Source organism: Caretta caretta, chromosome 25 (assembly GCF_965140235.1).
Source record: "Caretta caretta isolate rCarCar2 chromosome 25, rCarCar1.hap1, whole genome shotgun sequence".
NCBI lineage: Eukaryota > Metazoa > Chordata > Testudines > Cheloniidae > Caretta > Caretta caretta.
The window spans coordinates 20,303,502-20,326,443 of record NC_134230.1 but is presented as its reverse complement, the minus strand read 5'-3'; the positions used below and the strand labels follow the sequence as shown (position 1 = coordinate 20,326,443).

The 22,942-nt window shown below is 45.3% G+C and overlaps 1 protein-coding gene across 3 annotated transcripts; it reads right to left on the bottom strand.

Annotated features, from left to right (window-relative positions):
* Nucleotides 1-361: 361 nt before the first annotated feature.
* Nucleotides 362-21,348, bottom strand: CIB3 (calcium and integrin binding family member 3). Of its 3 annotated transcripts, XM_048831254.2 has the most exons (7): nucleotides 21,298-21,348; nucleotides 20,906-20,939; nucleotides 18,924-18,954; nucleotides 16,440-16,551; nucleotides 15,910-16,057; nucleotides 1,369-1,564; nucleotides 362-536 (listed from the first exon to the last, which is right to left on the bottom strand). In XM_048831254.2, exons 1-7 carry the CDS (start codon nucleotides 21,346-21,348, stop codon nucleotides 515-517), a joined length of 594 nt encoding a protein of 197 aa, XP_048687211.1. In that variant the 3' UTR covers nucleotides 362-514. The 3 variants fall into 3 exon arrangements, with proteins under 3 accessions (XP_048687211.1, XP_048687212.1, XP_048687213.1); XM_048831255.2 differs by lacking the exon at nucleotides 18,924-18,954 and having other exon boundaries at nucleotides 20,905-20,939; XM_048831256.2 differs by lacking the exons at nucleotides 16,440-16,551; nucleotides 18,924-18,954; nucleotides 20,906-20,939.
* Nucleotides 21,349-22,942: the final 1,594 nt, after the last annotated feature.

The window sequence follows — 22,942 nt, the reverse complement described above, 5'->3', positions numbered from 1 at the left end:
CTCTAGCACTAGAAAAAGCTAAAGGATGGCTTTTAAAGTGAAGTAGTCAGATAAAGACTTGATAGTAATGTACCAGGTAGGATACTGTATTTGCCTAACACATTGTTGGAAAGCTGTATATTTTTTGTAAGTTCTTTTAGGGCCTGGCTCTCTCTGAACTACAAAAATAGTTTATTCTGAAAATGACAGCATGTTATGCTACATGTATTCTCCATTACTGCATTACAGATCAGATCTGCTCAGGCTGTAAATCAAAACAAGACTTTTTAAAATATTTTATTGGCAAAAAAACCACTTCTGCTAAATTACAATTCATCAGGATTTCCCTTTGTATCTTCTAAAGATTTAAACGAGACAAAACAAGACTTGCTCTTCAGTGTCTGAAAATCCTTCTTTGGTCCTCTCTCTCTCTCATATGAACAGAACCCCAAGCAAAATAATTCTGAAAGCTGATGGTAATGACATATTGAAGACTCAAGACGCAGTTCTTGTCTTTCTCTCTCTTTCACCAGATTCAGATTCGAATGTGAAATGTACTATTTACAAAAAAAAAAAAAAAAAATCAAATCACTTATGTGTGGCTTTTCATCTGTAGATCTAAAAGCACTTTACTAAGGCTGAATAAACTAACAGCTGAAAGCCAAATGCTAGGACTGTGTTGCAAGTCGGTGATTGTTTCATAGACACATTTTTTAGTACCTGGTCTTTTTGTGTAACTGCACAATTTGAAACACTTCATAGGATAAGACAGAAGTCAGAAACTGAGTCTGGAGAGAAAAGTATAATTGAGTGTATGCTGAATAGTAGTATTTATGAACGGTAATTCAGTGTAGTGTGTGACAGAGATCCAGTCATCCTTAACTTGGGTACACTTAATTTTATTTTCTGGTTTGGGGATAAGAATTTAAAATGCTGAAGTTTTGAAGAATCTTATGATTTAATTAAAAATTCTTTAATTTTAAAAGACTGTTTCCATTGCAGTGTTGCCAACTCTTCCAAATCTATCATGAGTCTCTCAGTATTTTGTAAATCCCATCTCTTGGAGTCATGAGATTATGTGAGAATCTCAGCTATATATATATATTTTTAAAGCAGGTTTCTAGCACTCCTGGGTGTGGAGAAAAGTTGGAAAATATGGTCTGAAGTTCAATAAACAAAAGAGAAATAAGAACCCAAATCATTTTTTAATCTTGTTAATTTGGGGAGATGAGGGTTGACTCATGTCTTTTGAATGGTTAAGGTTGGGAATAGTGGCACTGACTGTTAGGGAAGTTTTTAATCTGCAAGTGCTTGTAAACCATGTGCTTGTAAAGGGCCTCTGATAGAAAGTAAGGAGGATTTCCATATGTATAACAAGGCTGCTGTTACCTGAGGAAATCAGGAGCTCGTACTATCATGTGCTGAAAATCTTCCACAGAGAGTTTGCCATCATTGTCTTGATCAGCTTCATCAATCACCTTGTCACATACAAGAGAAACCTCCTCTGGGGTAAGTTCATTTCGGGTCAGTTTGTTAACAGTTTTCTCCAAGTCTGATTTGCATATGTAATCATCATTGTTAAAATCTGTCAAAGGAAACAGAATGAATAATTTCAAAATTACAAGAGCTGTCCTCTACATGTCTCTCAGCCAGCCCCACAGTGAAAAGTTGTGTGTGTGACTCATTACCAAATCCCAATACCTCTGAATAATGGGACTCCCAAATAGAATTTTATAATTGTACACTCCTTGCAATTTTTAATTTGCATTTATAAAATTACTTAAAAAGTACTGTGATGGCGTGCCTGCCCCACACCAGCCCTGAGAGGGTTAAAACCAGCCCAGGGGGGCTGAGGGGCAGGCAGCCAAAGGAGTGGCTGCAGGGGAAACAGCCAATTGGGGCAGCTGCTGTAGATAATTAGGGTGGTGGCTGGACCAGCCAATCAGGCTCAGCCGGCCCAAAAAAAAGGAAGCTACAAGTCAGAGCCACTAAGTCTGCTGCAGGGGGCTCCTGACAGGCTGTCAGGATTTACAGTGCCTCTCCCCCTCCCGCCACTGAAGGAGTGGCCTGGCTATGGACTGCCAAGCCACTGTGAGGAGTGGCTGGACTCTTGTTGGAGGAGTCCCCTGGAAGTGGGAGAACCAGATGGTGACACAGCTAGAAGGCTGTGCCACACAGCAGACTCTGAGAGAAAGAAGCCATAACAGGTCTGCAGGCGGAGGCAAGGACAGGAACCACCACCACCTAAGGGCGCACATGCAGGGACAGAGCTAATTCCCTAAACACCCAGCAGGAGGCGCCAGTGTGTGAGTGACTGTGACAAGCACCCATCCACAGGCTCTGCATTCTCAATCATATAGATCCCAAATAGCTTCACCCCCCCTAATAAAATCTACCCATAATCAGAATAGCAAACTAATATTAACGAACTAAATACATAATAAAGCACAGTTAAAGGAACTGTTTGATTCCCTCCCACCCCCTGTGCTCAGTCACTTCCACCTAAAAGTGCAAAAACAGAACTTGCTGTTTTGCGTAATAGGTTGTTTGGCTTTTGTTGAAATCGAAAGAAAATTCAACTGAAAACAATATTACAAGAAAGACTAAACTACTTCTGTTCTTAAAATTGCCTTATGAGAAACTCTGATATAAGGCAAGGCTTTTCAAAGGACCCCATTGGAGTTGGGGCACCTAATTTTCATAAGGCAGAACTTTTCCAAGCAGTCTAATAGTTTTTTTTCTTAAATGCTGCTTCCTCTAATCATGAGGTTTGGAGATGAAATAATTGCTCTGGATGAAGCACCAGAAATTCTCCAGCGGATGTCAGACTCTGATCAATTGCATCCTCCAATCCCAGTAAAACTAGATCAGAGCCATTGAAGTGCTTAATTAAATAAATTTTTAAAAGGGGAAGGAGAAATACCAGGAGAATCTAACAAGAAAGGATTAAATGGCAAGACAAAACCAGTAAAAAATGTGTATGTGCCAGAGGATGTAGGACCTGCCAACTTGTTTTATGGTAAGAAAAAATTAAAAGTCACATCCTAACTATCTGCACCCAGCAGAGATGGAAACTCAGTATATACAGCAGGAGAATGAGAGCCAGCTTCTATAGAAATGAACCATGGAACAGATCAAAAGTTGATCACCATGTTTAATCTAAAGAGAGAAATCCTTGGGGCTTTTGACATACCAGCATTGGAGACATTCTTGGTGGGTGGGAACTCCCAGAGGTAAGTAGGAAACACGAGTCATGTCTTCCACTCTCCTCTCTAGCTCCCCACCCCTGCAATGGGATTTCTGGTCAAAGACACCATTGTTAAATGTTAATGAAACCTTACATTGATGGGCTAAGTATTCTACCATGTGAGATGCATGAATGGCCAGGAAGGGCATGTCTGAACATGCCAGTTAAGCCGGTCAGGGACCCAGAAGACCTGTTCTGGACATAGCAAAATAGTTGGTACTGGATAGCAAGTACTGATGGCAGGTTGACCAGAGTAGTCAAAGGACAGAATTGTTTTCATAATATGTAGGTTTCTCTGTAACTAAGCTAAAAAGGCCATATCTAGTTTAGCTTATGAGAAGTGTAAATCTTGATATGTTAAGCAAACTGCTTCTTCTAATTCCATTTCCTCTGTTTCTAATCAATCTTGGTTTTGGTCATGATTATTGGTCACGAATGATTACTGGGTAATGTCACACAGTCCATAGAGAAAAGAAAACCTTATAACTGCTCAGGCGAGGTGCTGCTGGTTGAAGAATTTATAGAACCTACGTGTCCTTCTCAGGCTTTGGCTATGGTTAAAATTTTACCAGCATAACTATTTCAATTAGGGGTGTGTTTTTTGTTTCCACATACTAATACAGCTAAATAGTAAAAGCCTTAGGTTATGTGTACACTGTCCCGCAGTTCAGCCTACAGGGATGCGCACAACCATGCACACCAAATTCCTGCACTGTAACTCCCCTGTGTGGACTTTGTGGGCAGAGACAATAAGCCCTGGTCTACACTAGGACTTTAGGTCGAATTTAGCAGCGTTAAATCGATGTAAACCTGCACCCGTCCACACAATGAAGCCCTTTATTTCGACTTAAAGGGCTCTTAAAATCGATTTCCTTACTCCACCCCTGACAAGTGGATTAGCGCTTAAATCGACGTTGCCGGCTCGAATTTGGGGTACTGTGGACACAATTCGATGGTATTGGCCTCCGAGAGCTATCCCAGAGTGCTCCATTATGTCCGCTCTGGACAGCACTCTCAACTCAGATGCACTGGCCAGGTAGACAGGAAAAGAACCGCGAACTTTTGAATCTCATTTCCTGTTTGGCCAGCGTGGCAAGCTGCAGGTGACCATGCAGAGCTCATCAGCAGAGGTGACCATGATGGAGTCCCAGAATTGCAAAAGAGCTCCAGCATGGACCGAACTGGAGGTACGGGATCTGATCGCTGTTTGGGGAGAGGAATCCGTGCTATCAGAACTCCGTTCCAGTTTTCGAAATGCCAAAACCTTTGTGAAAATCTCCCAGGGCATGAAGGACAGAGGCCATAACAGGGACCCGAAGCAGTGCCGCGTGAAACTGAAGGAGCTGAGGCAAGCCTACCAGAAAACCAGAGAGGCGAACAGCCGCTCTGGGTCAGAGCCCCAAACATGCCGCTTCTATGATGAGCTGCATGCCATTTTAGGGGGTTCAGCCACCACTACCCCAGCCATGTTGTTTGACTCCTTCAATGGAGATGGAGGCAATACGGAAGCAGGTTTTGGGGACGAAGAAGATGAGGAGGAGGAGGAGGTTGTAGATAGCTCACAGCAAGCAAGCGGAGAAACCGGTTTTCCCGACAGCCAGGAACTGTTTCTCACCCTAGACCTGGAGCCAGTACCCCCCGAACCCACCCAAGGCTGCCTCCTGGACCCAGCAGGTGGAGAAGGGACCTCTGGTGAGTGTACCTTTTAAAATACTATACATGGTTTAAAAGCAAGCATGTGAAAGGATTACTTTGCCCTGGCATTTGCGGTTTTCCTAGATGTAGTCCTAAAGCCTTTGCAAAAGGTTTCTGGGGAGGGCAGCCTTATTGCGTCCTTCATGGTAGGACACTTTACCACTCCAGGCCAGTAACACGTACTCGGGAATCATTGTAGAACAAAGCATTGCAGTGTATGTTTGCTGGCATTCAAACAACATCCGTTCTTTATCTCTCTGTGTTATCCTCAGGAGAGTGAGATATAATTCATGGTCACCTGGTTGAAATAGAGTGCTTTTCTTCAGGGGACACTCAGAGGAGCCCATTCCTGCTGGGCTGTTTGCCTGTGGCTAAACAGAAATGTTCCCCGCTGTTAGCCACAGGGAGGGGGGAAGGTTGAGGGGGTAGTCACGCGGTGGGAGGAGGCAAAATGCGACCTTGTAACGAAAGCACATGTGCTATGTATGTAATGTTAACAGCAAGGTTTACCCTGAAAGAGTGTAGCCACTGTTTTATAAAATGTGTCTTTTTAAATACCGCTGTCCCTTTTTTTTTCTCCACCAGCTGCATGTGTTTCAATGATCACAGGATCTTCTCCTTCCCAGAGGCTAGTGAAGCTTAGAAAGAAAAAAAACCGCACTCACGATGAAATGTTCTCCGAGCTCATGCTGTCCTCCCACACTGACAGAGCACAGACGAATGCGTGGAGGCAAATAATGTCAGAGTGCAGGAAAGCACAAAATGACCGGGAGGAGAGGTGGCGGGCTGAAGAGAGTAACTGGCGGGCTGAAGAGAGTAAGTGGCGGGCTGAAGACAGGGCTGAAGCTCAAATGTGGCGGCAGCGTGATGAGAGGAGGCAGGATTCAATGCTGAGGCTGCTGCAGGACCAAACCAGTATGCTCCAGTGTATGGTTGAGCTGCAGCAAAGGCAGCTGGAGCACAGACTGCCACTTCTGCCCCTCTGTAACCAACCACCCTCCTCCCCCAAGTTCCATAGCCTCCACACCCAGATGCCCAAGAACGCGGTGGGGGGGCCTCCGGCCAAACAGCCACTCCACCACAGAGGATTGCCCAAAAAAAAGAAGGCTGTCATTCAATAAATTTTAAAGTTGTGAACTTTTAAAGTGCTGTGCTTAAAGTGCTGTGTGGCATTTTCCTTCCCTCCTCCACCACCCCTCCTGGGCTACCTTGGTAGTCATCCCCCTATTTGTGTGATGAATGCATGAATGTGAAGCAACAATGACTTTATTACCTCTGCAAGCGGTGATTGAAGGGAGGAGGGGCGGGTGGTTAGCTTACAGGGAAGTAGAGTGAACCAAGGGGCGGGGGGTTTCATCAAGGAGAAACAAACAGAACTTTCACACCGTAGCCTGGCCAGTCATGAAACTGGTTTTCAAAGCTTCTCTGATGCGTACCACGCCCTCCTGTGCTCTTCTAACCGCCCTGGTGTCTGGCTGCGCATAACCAGCAGCCAGGCAATTTGCCTCAACCTCCCACCCCGCCATAAACGTCTCCCCCTTACTCTCACAGATATTGTGGAGCACACAGCAAGCAGTAATAACAGTGGGAATATTGGTTTCGCTGAGGTCTAACCGAGTCAGTAAATTGCGCCAGCGCGCCTTTAAACATCCAAATGCACATTCTACCACCATTCTGCACTTGCTCAGCCTGTAGTTGAACAGCTCCTGACTACTGTCCAGGCTGCCTGTGTACGGCTTCATGAGCCATGGCATTAAGGGGTAGGCTGGGTCCCCAAGGATACATATAGGCATTTCAACATTCCCATCAGTTATTTTCTGGTCTGGGAATAAAGTCCCTTCCTGCAGCTTTTGAAACAGACCAGAGTTCCTGAAGATGCGAGCATCATGCACCTTTCCCGGCCATCCCACGTTGATGTTGGTGAAACGTCCCTTGTGATCCACCAGAGCTTGCAGCACTATTGAAAAGTACCCCTTGCGGTTTATGTACTCGCCGGCATTGTGCTCCGGTGCCAAGATAGGGATATGGGTTCCATCTATAGCCCCACCACAGTTAGGGAATCCCATTGCAGCAAAGCCATCCACTATGACCTGCACATTTCCCAGGGTCACTACCCTTGATATCAGCAGATCTTTGATTGCGTGGGCTACTTGCATCACAGCAGCCCCCACAGTAGATTTGCCCACTCCAAATTAATTCCCAACTGACCGGTAGCTGTCTGGCGTTGCAAGCTTCCACAGGGCTATTGCCACTCGCTTCTCAACTGTGAGGGCTGCTCTCATCTTGGTATTCATGCGCCTCAGGGCAGGGGAAAGCAGGTCACAAAGTTCCATGAAAGTGCCCTTACGCATGCGAAAGTTTCGCAGCCACTGGGAATCGTCCCAGACCTGCAACACTATGCGGTCCCACCAGTCTGTGCTTGTTTCCCGAGCCCAGAATCAGCGTTCCACAGCATGAACCTGCCCCATTAGCACCATGATGCATGCATTGGCAGGGCCCATGCTTTCAGAGAAATCTGTGTCCATGTCCTGATCACTCACGTGACCGCGCTGACGTCGCCTCCTCGCCCAGTATCGCTTTACCAGGTTCTGGTGCTGCATATACTGCTGGATAATGCGTGTGGTGTTTAATGTGCTCCTAATTGCCAAAGTGAGCTGAGCGGCCTCCATGCTTGCCTTGGTATGGCGTCCGCACAGAAAAAAGGCGCGGAACGATTGTCTGCCGTTGCTCTGACGGAGGGAGGGGCGACTGATGACACGGCTTACAGGGTTGGCTTCAGGGAGCTAAAATCAACAAAGGGGGTGTCTGTACATCAAGGAGTATTTCAGGCAGGACTTCACGGAGGGTTCCAATAAGAAATGGTGCACCTAAGTTATCGTTCTTATTGGAACAAGGAGGTTAGCCTGGCCTCTGATTGATACATGGCTAGATTTACCTCGCTGCACCTTCTCTGTGAGTGACTGCAGTGTGACCTAGAGGAATGAGTCCCCTAGACAGGGGAGGAGGCAAATGAATACAAAACAAATCTGGTCTATTTCTTGTTTTGACCCACTCCATCTATCTTTTACATCTTTGGCTGGCAGCAGACGGTGCAGAAGGACTGCATGCCATCCACATCTCATGGCTGCTCGGCAGAAGATGGTACAGTACGACTGCTAGCAATCCTCATCTCTTGCCTGCCTGGCAGAAGATGGTACAGTACGACTGCTAGCAGTCCATATCGCCTGCCCGCTCACCATAAGACAGTTCAATAGGACTGACTGCAGGACTAAAGAGAATGACCTGGTCAAGTCACTCCAAATTTAGTCCCTGCGCCCATGTCTGCCCAGGCACTCCCAGCCGACGTGGCCAGGAGCACCTCGGACACGACGAGGACGACTACCAGTTGTATTGCACCGTCTGCTGCCAGAAGGCAATGGGTTGCTGCTACTGTGCAGCAAAGCCGTACCGCGTCTGCCAGCACCCAGGAGACATAGGGTGACGGTTACCTGAGCGGGCTCCATGCTTGCCGTGGTATGGCGTCTGCACAGGTAACTCAGGAAAAAAGGCGCGAATTGATTGTCTGCCCTTGCTTTCACGGAGGGAGGGAGGGAACGGGGGCCTGATGATACGTACCCAGAACCACCCGCGACAATGTTTTAGCCCCATCAGAGTGCTCCATTGTGACTGCTCTGGACAGCACTCTCAGATGCCCGATTGTTTGCCGTTGCTCTGACGCCGGGAGGGGTGACTGAGGACACGACTTACAGGGTTGGCTTCAGGGAGCTAAAATCAACAAAGGGGGTGGCTTTACATCAAGGAGTATTTCAGGCAGGACTTCACGGAGGATTCCAATAAGAAATGGTGCACCTAAGTTATTGTCCTTATTGGAACAAGAAGGTTAGCCTGGCCTCTGATTGATACATGGCTAGATTTACCTCGCTGCACCTTCTCTGTGAGTGACTTCAGTGTGACCTAGAAGAATGAGTCCCCTAGACAGGGGAGGGGGGGAAGCAAATGAGTACAAAACAAATCTGGTCTATTTCTTGTTTTGATCCACTCCATCTATCTTTTACATCTTTGGCTGGCAGCAGACGGTGCAGAAGGACTGCATGCCATCCACATCTCATGGCTGCTCGGCAGAAGATGGTACAGTACGACTGCTAGCAGTCCGTATCACCTGCCCGCTCACCATAAGACGGTTCAATAGGACTGACTGCAGGACTAAAGAGAATGACCTGGTCAAGTCACTCCAAATTTAGTCCCTGCGCCCATGTCTGCCCAGGCGCTCCCAGCCGACGTGGCCAGGAGCACCTCGGACATGACGATGACGGCTACCAGTCGTACTGTACCGTCTGCTGCCACAAGGCAAGGGGTTGCTGCTACTGTGTAGCAATGCCGTACCGCGTCTGCCAGCACCCAGGAGACATAGGGTGACGGTTACCTGAGCGGGCTCCATGCTTGCCGTGGTATGGCGTCTGCACAGGTAACTCAGGAAAAAAGGCGCGAAATGATTGTCTGCCCTTGCTTTCACGGAGCGAGGGAGGGAACGGGGGCCTGACGATATGTACCCAGAACCACCCGCGACAATGTTTTAGCCCCATCAGGCATTGGGATCTCAACCCAGAATTCCAATGGGCAGCGGAGACTGTGGGAACTGTGGGATAGCTACCCACAGTGCAACGCTCCGGAAGTCGACTCTATCCTCGGTACTGTGGAAGCGCTCCGCCGAGTTAATGCACTTAATGCACTTAGAGCATTTTCTGTGGGGACACACACACTCGAACATATAAAACCGATTTCTAAAAAACCGACTTCTATAAATTCGACCTTATTCCGTAGTGTAGACATACCCTAAGGTACCTAGTAGCCCTGTTTGAAGAGGATTAGGTTAACATGAACTTGGAGCATTTTAGTTCATGCCTGCAGCAGCCACACAGGGGAATTACAACACAGAACTTTGATGCATATTGCTGTTCACATGCCTGTAGTCCAAACTGCGAGGTGGTGTACACAAGCAACTAGTATGGACAGACTTATACTGGTATAAAGCTGACTTATACCATTATGGCTGTTCCCCTTCTTTTACGGGAACAAGCTATGCTGCTATAAGCACTTTTATATTGCTGTAACTGTGTCTCTTGTTACAGTGTGTATGGTAACACCCATTGTTTCATGTTCTCTGTGTATATAAATCTCCCCACTGTATTTTCCACTGAATGCATCCAATTAAGTGAGCTGTAGCTCATGACAGCTTATGCTTTAATAAATTTGTTAGTCTCTAAGGTGCCACAAGTACTCCTTTTCTTTTTGTGTCTCTAGAAAGACCAGGGGTTGGCAGAGGGAATGCATTTTAACTACACTGTCCAACAGGGCCTATATGGGATAACTACTATGTGTATTTGAAGAAATTCTTGAAATGGAGGCTGTGCATTACCACTATGGTCAGTTTTCAAAGTTTCAGGCCTCAGCAAATTCTTTAGGTTCTATTATGAACCCTCCAATAACTGAGGGCAGCTCGACAGAAGTTTGAGGCTTGGTCTACACTAGGAACGTATGTCAGTATAACTGTTGCTCAGCCTTATGGAAAATCCACACCCCTGAACTACATAGTTATACCAACACCCACCCATCCCCCTGCTGTAGATAGCATTGCATCGATGGGAAGGTGTCTTCTGCTGACATAGCTACCGCCTCTTGGCCCTGGTCTACACTAGGAGTTGAGGTAGAATTTAGCAGCGTTAAATCGATTTAACCCTGCACCCGTCCACACGACGAAGCCCTTTTTTTCGACTTAAAGGGTTCTTAAAATCGATTTCCTTACTCCACCCCTGACAAGGGGATTAGTGCTTAAATCGGCCTTGCCGGGTCGAATTTGGGGTACTGTGGATGCAATTAGATGGTATTGGCCTCCGGGAGCTATCCCAGAGTGCTCTATTGTGACCACTCTGGACAGCACTCTCAACTCAGATGCACTGGCCAGGTAGACAGGAAAAGGCCCGCAAACTTTTGAATTTCAATTTCCTATTTGCATGGTCACCTGCAGCTTGCCACGCTGGCCAGAGCTCATCAGCAGAGGTGACCATGATGGAGTCCCAGAATCACAAAAGAGCTCCAGCATGGACCAAACGGGAGGTACGGGATCTGATCGCTGTATGGGGAGAGGAATCCATGCTATCAGAACTCCGTTCCAGTTTTCAAAATGCCAAAACATTTGTCAAAATCTCCCAGGGCATGAAGGACAGAGGCCATAACAGGGACCCGAAGCAATGCCGTGTGAAACTTAAGGAGCTGAGGCAAGCCTACCAGAAAACCAGAGAGGCAAACGGCCGCTCTGGGTCATAGCCCCAAACATGCCGCTTCTATGATGAGCTGCATGCCATTTTAGGGGATTCAGCCACCACTACCCCAGCCATGTTGTTTGACTCCTTCAATGGAGATGGAGGCAACACAGAAGCAGGTTTTGGGGATGAGGAAGATAGCTCACAGCAAGCAAGCAGAGAAACCAGTTTTCGCAACAGCCAGGAACTGTTTCTCACCCTGGACCTGGAGCCAGTACCCCCCGAACCCACCTGAGGCTGCCTCCCGGACCCGCCAGGCGGAGAAGGGACCTCTGGTGAGTGTATCTTTTAAAATACTGTACATGGTTTAAAAGCAAGCATGTTTAATGATTAATTTACCCTGGCATTTGCAGCTCTCCTGGATGTACTCCCAAAGCCTTTGCAAAAGGTTTCTGGGGAGGGCAGCCTTATTCCATCCACCATAGTAGGACACTTTACCACACCAGGCCAGTAGCACATACCTGGGAATCATTGTAGAACAAAGCATTGTAGTGTATGTTTGCTGGCATTCAAACAACATCCGTTCTTTATCTCTCTGTGTTATCCTCAGGAGAGTGATATCATTCATGGTCACCTGGTTGAAATAGGGTGCTTTTCTTAAGGGGACATTCAGAGATGCCCGTTCCTGCTGGGCTGTTTGCCTATGGCTGAACAGAAATGATTAGGGGTCTGGAACACATGACTTATGAGGAGAGGCTGAGGGAACTGGGATTGTTTAGTCTGCAGAAGAGAAGAATGAGGGGGGATTTGATAGCTGCTTTCAACTACCTAAGAGGTGGTTCCAAAGAGGATAGTTCTCAATGGTAGAAGATGACAGGACAAGGAGTAATGGTCTCAAGTTGCAGTGGGGGAGGTTTAAGTTGGATATTAGGAAAAACTTTTTCACTAGGAGGGTGGTGAAACACTGTAATGCGTTACCTAGGGAGGTGGTAGAATCTCCTTCCTTAGAAGTTTTTAAGGTCAGTCTTGACAAAGCCCTGGCTGGGATGATTTAATTGGGGATTGGTCCTGCTTTGAGCAGGGGGTTGGACTAGATGACCTCCTGAGGTCCCTTCCAACCCTGATATTCTATGATTCTATGATTCCCTGCTGTTAGCCACAAGGACGGGTGAGGGGCTAGCCATGTGGTGGGGGGAGGCAAAATGCGACCTTGGAACGAAAGCACATGTGCTGTGTATGTAATGTTAACAGCAAGGTTTACCGTGAAAGAGTGTAGCCGTTGTTCTAGAAAATGTGTCTTTTTAAATACCAGTCTCTCTTTTTTTTTCTCCACCAGCTGCATGTGTTTCAAGGATCACAGGATCTTCTCCTTCCCAGAGGCTAGTGAAGATTAGAAGGCACACACGCGTGATGAAATGTTCTCTGAGCTGTCCTCCCACACTGACAAAGCACAGATGAATGCGTGGAGGCAGACAATGTCAGAGTGCAGGAAAGCACAAAATGACCAGGAGGAGAGATGGCGCGCTGAAGAGAGTAAGTGGCGGGCTGAAGAGAGGGCTGAAGCTGAAAGGTGGCGGCAGCATGATGAGAGGAGGCAGGATTCAATGCTGAGGCTGCTGGAGATCAAACCAATATGCTCCAGCCTATGGATGAGCTGCAGGAAAGGCAGCAGGAGCACAGACCACTGCTACAGCCCCTGTGTAACCAACCACCCTCCTCCCCAAGTTCCATAGCCTCCTCACCCAGATGCCCAAGAACGCGGTGGGGGGGCCTCCAGCCACTCCACCCCAGAGGATTGCCCAAGCAACAGAAGGCTGGCATTCAATAAATTTTAAAGTTTTAAACTTTTAAAGTGCTGTGTGGCCTTGTCCTTCCCTCCTCCACCACCCCTCCTGGTGCTTCTCTCCTCCACCACCCCTCCTGGGCTACCTTGGTAGTTATCCCCCTGTCTGTGTGATGAATGAATAAAGAATGCATGAATGTGAAGCAACAATGACTTTATTGCCTCTGCAAGTGGTGATCGAAGGGAGGAGGGGAGGGTGGTTAGCTTACAGGGAAGTAGAATGAACCAAGGGGCGGGGGGTTTCATCAAGGAGAAACAAACAGAACTTTCACACCGTAGCCTGGCCAGTCATGAAACTGGTTTTCAAAACTTCTCTGATGCGTACCGCACCCTCCTGTGCTCTTCTAACCACCCTGGTGTCTGGCTGTGCGTAACCAGCAGCCAGGTGATTTGCCTCAACCTCCCACCCCGCCATAAACATCTCCCCCTTACTCTCACAGCGCCCAGCAAGCAGTAATAACAGTGGGAATATTGGTTTCGCTGAGGTCTAACCGAGTCAGTAAATTGCGCCAGCGTGCTTTTAAACATCCAAATGCACATTCTACCACCATTCTGCACTTGCTCAGCCTGTAGTTGAACAGCTCCTGACTACTGTCCAGGCTGCCTGTGTATGGCTTCATGAGCCATGGCATTAAGGGGTAGGCTGGGTCCCCAAGGATAACTATAGGCATTTCAACATTCCCAACGGTTATTTTCTGGTCTGGAAATAAAGTCCCTTCCTGCAGCTTTTGAAACAGACCAGAGTTCCTGAAGATGCAAGTGTCATGTACCTTTCCCAGCCATCCCACGCTGATGTTGGTGAAACGTCCCTTGTGATCCATCAGTGCTTGCAGTACTATTGAAAAGTACCCCTTGCGGTTTATGTACTCGCCGGCTTGGTGCTCTGGTGCCAAGTTAGGGATATGGGTTCCGTCTATGGCCCCGGCACAGTTAGGGAATCCCATTGCAGCAAAGCCATCCACTATGACCTGCACATTTCCCAGGATCACTACCCTTGATATCAGCAGATCTTTGATTGCATTGGCTACTTGCATCACAGCAGCCCCCACAGTAGATTTGCCCACTCCAAATGTTGTCTGGCATTGCAAGCTTCCACAGGGCTATTGCCACTCGCTTCTCAACTGTGAGGGCTGCTCTCATCTTGGTATTCTTGCGCCTCAGGGCAGGGGAAAGCAAGTCACAAAGTTCCATGAAAGTGCCCTTACGCATTCAAAAGTTTCGCAACCACTGGGAATTGTCCCAGACCTGCAACACTATGCGGTCCCACCAGTCTGTGCTTGTTTTCCAAGCCCAGAATCGGCGTTCCACTGCATGAACCTGCCCCATTAGCACCATGATGCCCACAGTGTCAGGGCCCATGCTTTCAGAGAAGTCTGTGTCCATGTCCTCATCACTCACGTCACCACGCTGACGTCGCCTACTCGTCTGGTATCGCTTTGCCAGGTTCTGGTGCTGCATATACTGCTGGATAATGCGTGTCGTGTTTAATGTGCTCCTAATTGCCAAAGTAATCTGAGTGGGCTCCATGCTTGCCGTGGTATGGCGTCTGCACAGAAAAAAGGCGCGGACCGATTGTCTGCCGTTACCCTGATGGAGGGAGGGGCAACTGACGACATGGCTTACAGGGTTGGCTCACAGGGAATTAAAATCAACAAAGGGGGTGGCTTTGCAAGAAACTGAATGGCCCCCTCAAGGATAGAACTCAAAACCTCTAGAACTCAAAACTGTGTTTAGCAGGCCGTTGATTTCACGGAGGGAGGGAGGGAGGAGAAAATGAATACAAAACAAATCCGGTCTATTTCTTGTTTTGAACCACTTCATCTATCTTTATACATCTTGCTGGCAGCAGACTGTGCAGTACGACCCCTAGTCATCGTCAACACCTGGGTGCTTGGCAGAAGATGGTGCAGTATGATGACTAGCCATCATCTTCTGCTAGCTGCAGGTTAAAAGACAGTGCACTGCTGGTAGGATTCAATCGCCACAAGACGAAACAAGGGAAATGACCTGGCTGAGTCACTCCCATGTTTGCCCAGGCACCCGGTTAAAAGAGCACCCAGGACTACATTGATGATGGCTACCAGTCATACTGCACTGTCTGCTGCCAAAAGGCAATAAACTGCTGCTGTGTAGCAATGCAGTACCACGTCTGCCAGCACCCAGGAGACATACGGTGACAGTGAGCTGAGCGGGCTCCAAGCTTGCCGTGGTATGGCATCTGCACAGGTAACTCAAGAAAAAAGGCGCAAAACGATTGTCTGCCCTTGCTTTCACGGAGCGAGGGAGGGAACGGGGGCCTGACGATATGTACCCAGAACCACCCGCAACAATGTTTTAGTCCCATCAGGCACTGGGATTTCTACCCAGAATTCAAATGGGCGGCGGCGACTGCAGGAACTGTGGGATAGCCATCCACAGTGCAACACTCCAGAAGTTGACGGTTGCCTCGGTACTGAGGACACACTCCGCCGACTACATGCACTTTGATTGTGTGTGTCCCCACACAAATGCTCTATCACAATCACAATAAAAAAACGCTTTCTACAAACCGACTTCTATAAATTCTACCTAATTTCATAGTGTAGACGTACCCTTGGGGAGGTAAAGTACCTACATCAACATGAGACGCTCACCCATTGGTGCAGCTAGCATCTTCACTGAAGTGCTGCATCAGTGCAGAGTTGTACATGTAGACCTGCCCTAAGAGAGATGATCCCCTTGTTTGTGATGATGAGGGCCATATAAGTACCAAAGTACATACACAGACCCAACTGAGATGGCAGTTTGCAGTGCACATTTTAAGTGCTCTTGCATCAAGGAACCTTGAGTCATATACAGCACCAGGATTTCCTCCAAACTTTACTATCTATGCCAGTTTCACTCACCATAAATTTTAAAGGCATAATAAGCTTTGAGGTCTCTGGGAGCCATTTCACTCAGGACTGAAAACATGTCCAAAAAGTCATCTAAAGTCATGTTGCCCTCTCCATCCTCTGAGAAAACCTCTGCTATCCGTTGACGGAATGGATTGTCCTGTGGAAAAGGGATGCAGGATAAAACAGGTCACTCTTTACTATCATTTATGTCAAGGCACCCGATGGACTCAGTAGCCCAGATCCAGTTTTGCCCCCTTTTAACCCAGGTGTGGCAGACAAACACCCCCTTGCTCTGCTACTCTTTTATGTACTAAGGCTGACTCAGAGACCAGCAGGCCCAGCTTCAGCCTTCTCTATTCTACATGGTGTTTCAAAATGTTTTCAAAGACAACTACTGAATTAGAGAGCTATTCACCAGGAAGCCAGGATTCAGATATCTTTCAGCCTCCTGGTAATTAGTACAGGATGAATTATTTAGCAGAAGTGGAGGAAAGTGAAATGTGGCTCCCTATCTAGCATCTGTGTTCCTTGGACTGTACCTTCAGCTCTGCCATGCTGCCAATAAGTTCATAGGGAAGCTTCACATCTGGTTTATTTATATAGCTGAGTGGGACCAGCTGTGGGGCCAGGTCTCGGTATCTGTAAAACAGTCTGGAAAGGGAAGGAAAGGCTCATTTAGGGCTCAATATACTCATAGCTCTAATAACAATGTTTGTCTGTTCAATATTGCTCTTTTATATTTCACATCATTTAGCAGGGTGGTTACATTTAAATGTCACATAGTATGCTTGATGAAGGAAGAAACATAGTATTAAATATACTTCTTGTATTATATATTAACCAGAAAAGTTATTTTCAGTGTTACATAAAAATGAAGGGGGTAAAAAGGTCTAATCAAGAACTAGGCAGTTGTACTATGGGAAACAGAATGACAGAAGCAGTTTTCTAACTTTATTTAGTAATTTACTACTGTCTCAGTGATGCTTCCATCTCACTTCTGCTGGTCTGACATCACTCTATCTGCAGCCATTTTTACATGATTGTATTACTGAGAGGAACAGCCTTCACAGTTCTCAATGCTCAAAGACTAATCCAGCTAAAATTCCACTCTGGAGAAAGCAAAACAACATAAAACAGTATTTCTAACTATCTGGATTATTACTACTAAACCAGCAGCCTACAATTGTTCCCCCTCATCCCCCACAATATCCACCATAGCACTTTAGCCCTTTGCTCACACTCACTGTAGACTTTCATCTTGAGAGACCAGAGCATGCGTCCTCACACTCTCATGCACTTTCCATGGCCTGCCTGTCTTAATCCCCAACCCCTAATCTTTCTAGCCTGCTAGTCCTTTTTACTCTATGATCCAGGTTCTCTCTTTTGTCTCCAGCCCCTTGCCTCCTCCTGATTATTTATTATTTGTATTACCATAGCAGCTAGGAGCCTCAGTCATGGACCAGGATACAAACAGCACAAAAAGACACTCTGCCCCAAACAGTTTACAGTCTAAGTTGGCTGCCACTTTCATGCAACTGGTTCATGAATGTTTTAGAAGCCGATAAAGAAATTGGCCAGAATGGCAGGAATCACATTGCCCATCTAAGAACTGAAAATTGTCAGCTGTTTCTTCAGGAGTCCCATACAATGTGGTAAGAGGACACTTAGTTCAGCAAATTAAGAACATGGTATCTCTGTGTCTCTTATTAAACTAATTCAGCTGCCAGCCTTAGTAAGTGATAGAATGGCCATTCATATACAGCAAATCCTGATATTACTACCCTATAGCTTTGGTGTGACCTCCAGTGCACCTGGTGCAGTTCAGCTGACTGCGGAAGGCAGGCCAGGAGGCTGGCGTCCCCTCAGAGGATACACAGCCCCCTCATACTAGGATCCTCCTTCTGGTGGGGTGCCAGTTGGGATAGTAGGAGGTGGCTCTGCTACTGCACTGTCCTTCCTGAAGAGGGAGAATCTAACTCAGATAGAAACTACAGTACTGCAATCTTTACATGGCTGCAAGAGCTGCAGAAGCCTCTAGGAAAGGATTCCTCCAGCACCATCCCTATACAATTCCCCTGGTCAAGTCCCTGCGCTTGAAATAGGGTTTACCTCCCTATTGCAGCAATATATTTTTCATGAGTCATAGAAGGGCAAATTAAGCCAAACCCTGTCTCAGTTCAACAGCTCTATCTGACTAAACCTAGGAACAGAACTGGGTCAGATCTCTGGGTTCTAATCTGCTTTCACTCTGCTTTTCTCAGATGGATTCTAAGGGAAAGGGAAGCTTGTGGGTGTTCTGCACAGTTTTTTCCCCTGTACCTGCAGTGGCACCTCAATCTGTGTTTTAGTTTCTTGAACAGTCCTTGTTCCCTGGATAGAGAAAATTAATAAAGGCAAGAAATAGCAAAACAACCCTCCCCCCCACACACTTTTTGTCTTTTAAGTCCTTCTCAAGATATTAGTCACCAGTAGCCTTTTCCATGTTCCTCTGATTCCCAGCTAGCCACCCAGGCATTAGTACCCCCACTTGAAAGCTGCTTTACTTGGCAAGTGTATCTCCAAAAGAGGCCAAAAGAGCTGCCTCATATCCACATGCAAAATCCATGCTGGGATGTATGTGGGCAAATGCTGCTCATGGCTCTGTGTGGCCATGAATTCTGAGTGAAGCCTTCTCAGTGATCCAGTCCTAGTGAATAAGGTGCTGCAGAAGAGACAAAGGGAAGAGCTGCTGGGTTAGAAAAGAGCTGTAAAGCACTGCACCGCATTTTACAAACTAATTCTGCAGACAATCTTCTCAGTAATATTTCATTCCAGCTCCCATTGAAGTCAAGGCCTCTTATTGTGGTGTTAAATATGGATTTAGGTGCCTAAATGAAGGCACACAACTTTAAACACTTTGGGTGTAATAATGACACATAGATTTTTAAGGTCTGAAGGGACCTCTGTGATACAAATAAGCAATCTTCAAAAGATCTCAGAAGAATTAAGAATGGGGTGCAATAATGAAAATATTTTATGCCTACCCTGCCTTTGAAATGCGCAAACCTTTTCCCCCAGCAAAAACAAACAAGAAAACCCACAGGTGCTAGGAATAAGGAACACCTCCAGGACTATGTAGTCCACGCAGTGGTAGGAGTGTCCTCTACCCTAATCTCTTAGGCTTTCCTTAGATACCTGCTAAAATTTCCCTTCCTTTTTTCTCAGCTTTAAGGTTTAAAAAAAATGGGCTTGTTGTACCCTTCAAATGTGCGACTTCATCCTGCCTTTTGTTGCCCACCTAAACCTCCCACTGATTTTGTTGGGACTCAGAGCCAAGAATGGGAGAAGATCTATAAAATGACCTCAAAATTTGTTTATTTTTCTCAGTGCTATTTACTTCCATTCTTGCACTAGACTGAGGAGCCCATTCACAGTTGTCACCAATGAAAATGGTATCAAACAATGGGACAGAATTTTCTAAAGCGTTTCCTATCAATAATAAATGCCTTATTCATGATATAATTATGGTCTTGGCCTCTATTCAATACGTGAAGACACAACCAGCTTAGGTTTAATTTATTACAGAGGTTCACTTCATTTGCATTTTGTGCTGCACAGCACTCATAAACAGAGACCAGAGTGGGCAGCAATAGGAGATCACAGCCTGCTGTAGAAGGTCACTCTATTTTCCAAAGGAATTGGCGCATTGATGTTGTGCAGTGACAACCTAAGAAAAGGACAGGTGCTGGAAGTGTTTCTGCTGATTAATTTGCTGCATGGTAAATGAGAACCAAAAGCTGATTTCTCCGTGCAAACAGTTGTCCACCACATCAGCAGAATACACTACTATTGTGTGCCAGCACCTGCAAAAGTAAACTGTGGTACCACTAGGAGACCAGGTTCAACTTGCCAATTAGGACTCTTGAGCCCTCAGCCAATGAGACATATAATGTATTACAAATCACTGAGCCCTTCCTCCTCACCCCCTTGTTCCCAGGTGACTAAAGATCAAATGAATTGTCTAATATGTATCACTTACTTGGAAGAGGTCCTAAAATTTCTGGAAATGAGCGATTCAGGCTAACCCAGGCCTTGTGCTCCAGCGAGGCACCAGGCTTCAGAATATCAGGCAGCTTTTCACACATAAAGTCCCAGTGGGTGGCATCATGTTGTCTCAGCAAAAGCTTTTAGGCTACTTTGATGCTGGTGTGATTACTGTGGAATCATTTTTGTGAAATAATTTAATCCCTAATCTTGTATCATGGGCCTTGGGACTTGCAAAAAATGTCTCAGGAAAATATAATAAATGCAGATGTAAAAAGAGACAGAAAACAATAGATGCTCAGGAGACAGCACTGTGTTGTCAGGACAAAATAAAAAGCTTTCACTTTAGCTTTTGCTGTTTTAATAGAAAAAATGAGCCAACCAAAGTCATGGAAAAGAGCATGCTACATGGTCAAAGCAGAATGATTTCAAAGCTAGAACAATCCTTCATTTGTAAAGAGATGAAATAGAGGCTCTAATTACATTTGTATACCTCATATTTCTATAAATCTAAGAAATTATAGTTATCATTAAGAAAATAAATCTGCATGGCACTACAATATTTCTTAGGTTACAATATAAAGACAATAGAACAAGATCATGCACTACTGAGAAAATACTTAATCAAACAGAAGGCATATGCCAAGGGTAGCAGTGTTCTGTGTAGCACTTGTTATAAAACAAGGTAGTGGGGCATGGGGCCCTCTGACAGAGTATTTAGTGAAATACTTAGATGTAACTTGTTATAGTGTTTTGGGTGGAAGTGGCTGGCATGTTAATTGAATTATAGATTTTTGTCTTAACTAAAAACATTGAACATGATTTTTGTGCGTGTGTGTGTTATCTGCTGTTATCTATCATAATGACACCGTATTAAATCCTATTTAAAACTTATTAAAAAGATTACTAAGCTCACTAGGTAAGTGGCCTGACTTTATAATAATCTCCTTATAGTTTTACAGACAAAAAATATAGACGCACCTCAGAATTTCTTTCCTTGTAAAGAATGTGCAGTCCTGTAAAATATGGAAAGATATAAAATGTGGTGGTGAATTTGTTTGTTTGTTTTTAAACACACACTGGCCCAAACTCTTTCCTGTTGTAAACACACTGACTTTGCTGGATTTACATTAGTGATGAAGCTGGCCCAAGCTTTATAAACTTTCTGTTCAATTATAAAGTAATGTTTGACCGTTTCTTCTCACATAAAAAAAAGTAAAGGGGTATTAAACAGCCATAAATCATTTACTCTAAAGACTTCGGACACCATTTGATATTCCTGGTTAGTGCCATATAACTAAGTGCTGGACACTTCTTTAAAACAACCTGCCATTATCCTGCATTGTGTCTAATTTGTCTTTTGTTTGTTCTTACCTGATACGCATCCAGCTGCTCTGGAGTGAAAATGGTTTGTTTATTGCCCATTTCTGTTTCTGAATCCTGATTCTTGTCCCATTGCTCTTTCCCCTTATCTTTACAGGAAGGCTGAATATTGAGATATGAAAAGCTGCAACAATGAGGTTCGGACAGAGAGGAGGATCAGGTAACCACCTTCCCTGCTCCATGGATTTCAGAATCATAATAGGAGCATTTCATCAAATCTTTAGTCTGAATACATAAGACTCTCATACAGCATCATTCACCTGCTTCCTGTGTGCTCTGCAGAGACTCGTATTACAGCATTTAACAAACAACTAATACACTTTCTATCCCTTGTCTCTGAGCTAGATAGGGAACTTTGTGGATGTTAGTTTTATGTTTCTAGCAAATAAATTCACATACTTGAAGACTGCTAGGAACTCTCTTTCTTCCTTCAACATTCAGCAACTCACTCTAAAAAAGAATCACAGTGAGTATGGTCCTGAGTCCTTTTCTTAATGTTCATTATAATACACATTCTGCTCCATATGCTAAGACTATACTGTATTTTTGACTGTGTACAGCAGCAGCAGCAATATTATACTCAAGCTCTCGCTCTGTCTTTTTTTTTTTTTTTAAACATCCATCCCATGCCAACGTTGGCACACAATGCAGAAACCATTCCTCTGCCATTTACTGAGGCTTCCTTCCATTTGCTCTATGATATAGAGATTGACTATTCTGTCTTCCCTGCTAAGGTTTCTTCTTAAGGTTTCTCTTATGTGTTGTCATTTCTCACACCAGTTGGTTTCCACTTGACACCTTCATGTGTGAGTCTGTGTTGGCATCCGGATTACATGACCCAAAAATGTCCAGTGCCCCGTTCTGATTCTAGTGGAAATGAGCTACTGGTTGGTGAAGTGACTTCTCTGAGCAATTAGTTGGTGATGAACTCTTTCCAACCAATGCCCAGAATCTTTGGTAGGCACTTATTTGCAAAGGCATTTAGTTTTATACGTTTGAGTAGATCTCCAGTTCTCACAGACGTACGTTAGCATTGAGATTACATTTGAACTGAAAATTCTCAGTTTTTTTTTCTGGTGCTGTATAGCTTTGATTTCCATATGTTCTTGAGCTTTCTGCAGTGTGATACCACACAGGATGAAAGAGGTAGGGGATGTAAAGCTTAGAGAAGAACAGGTTGGATTCGGCCCAAGAGATGCTGTGCAGATTAGATATCCATATTAAGAACCAGCATACAAAAATGTATAGAATGTCAAGCTCCCCTCTTCATCAATGTAATTGATTTTCCAAAGACATTTGACAGCCTACACAGACATACATCGTGGAATATTCTTCCTTCTATAGTACCCCAGCTAAAGTCATCAACATAATCAAGAAATGTATACAAATGCAAAGTGCTCTGTAAAAATTAACAACCAGACAACAGAGTTTTCAGTGTGGACACTGGCATGATACAGGGCTGCATTTTATCTCCACTATAGCTTGGCATTACCATAAACTGGATAATGAAGAAGTGTGTTAGCAACACATACACCAGTATAACATGGGTAGATGTCAAATGCCTAGAAGACATAGACTTTCCTAATGATACTGCGCTACTGAGCAACACCATCAGAAATTTACAAAGACAGAAAAC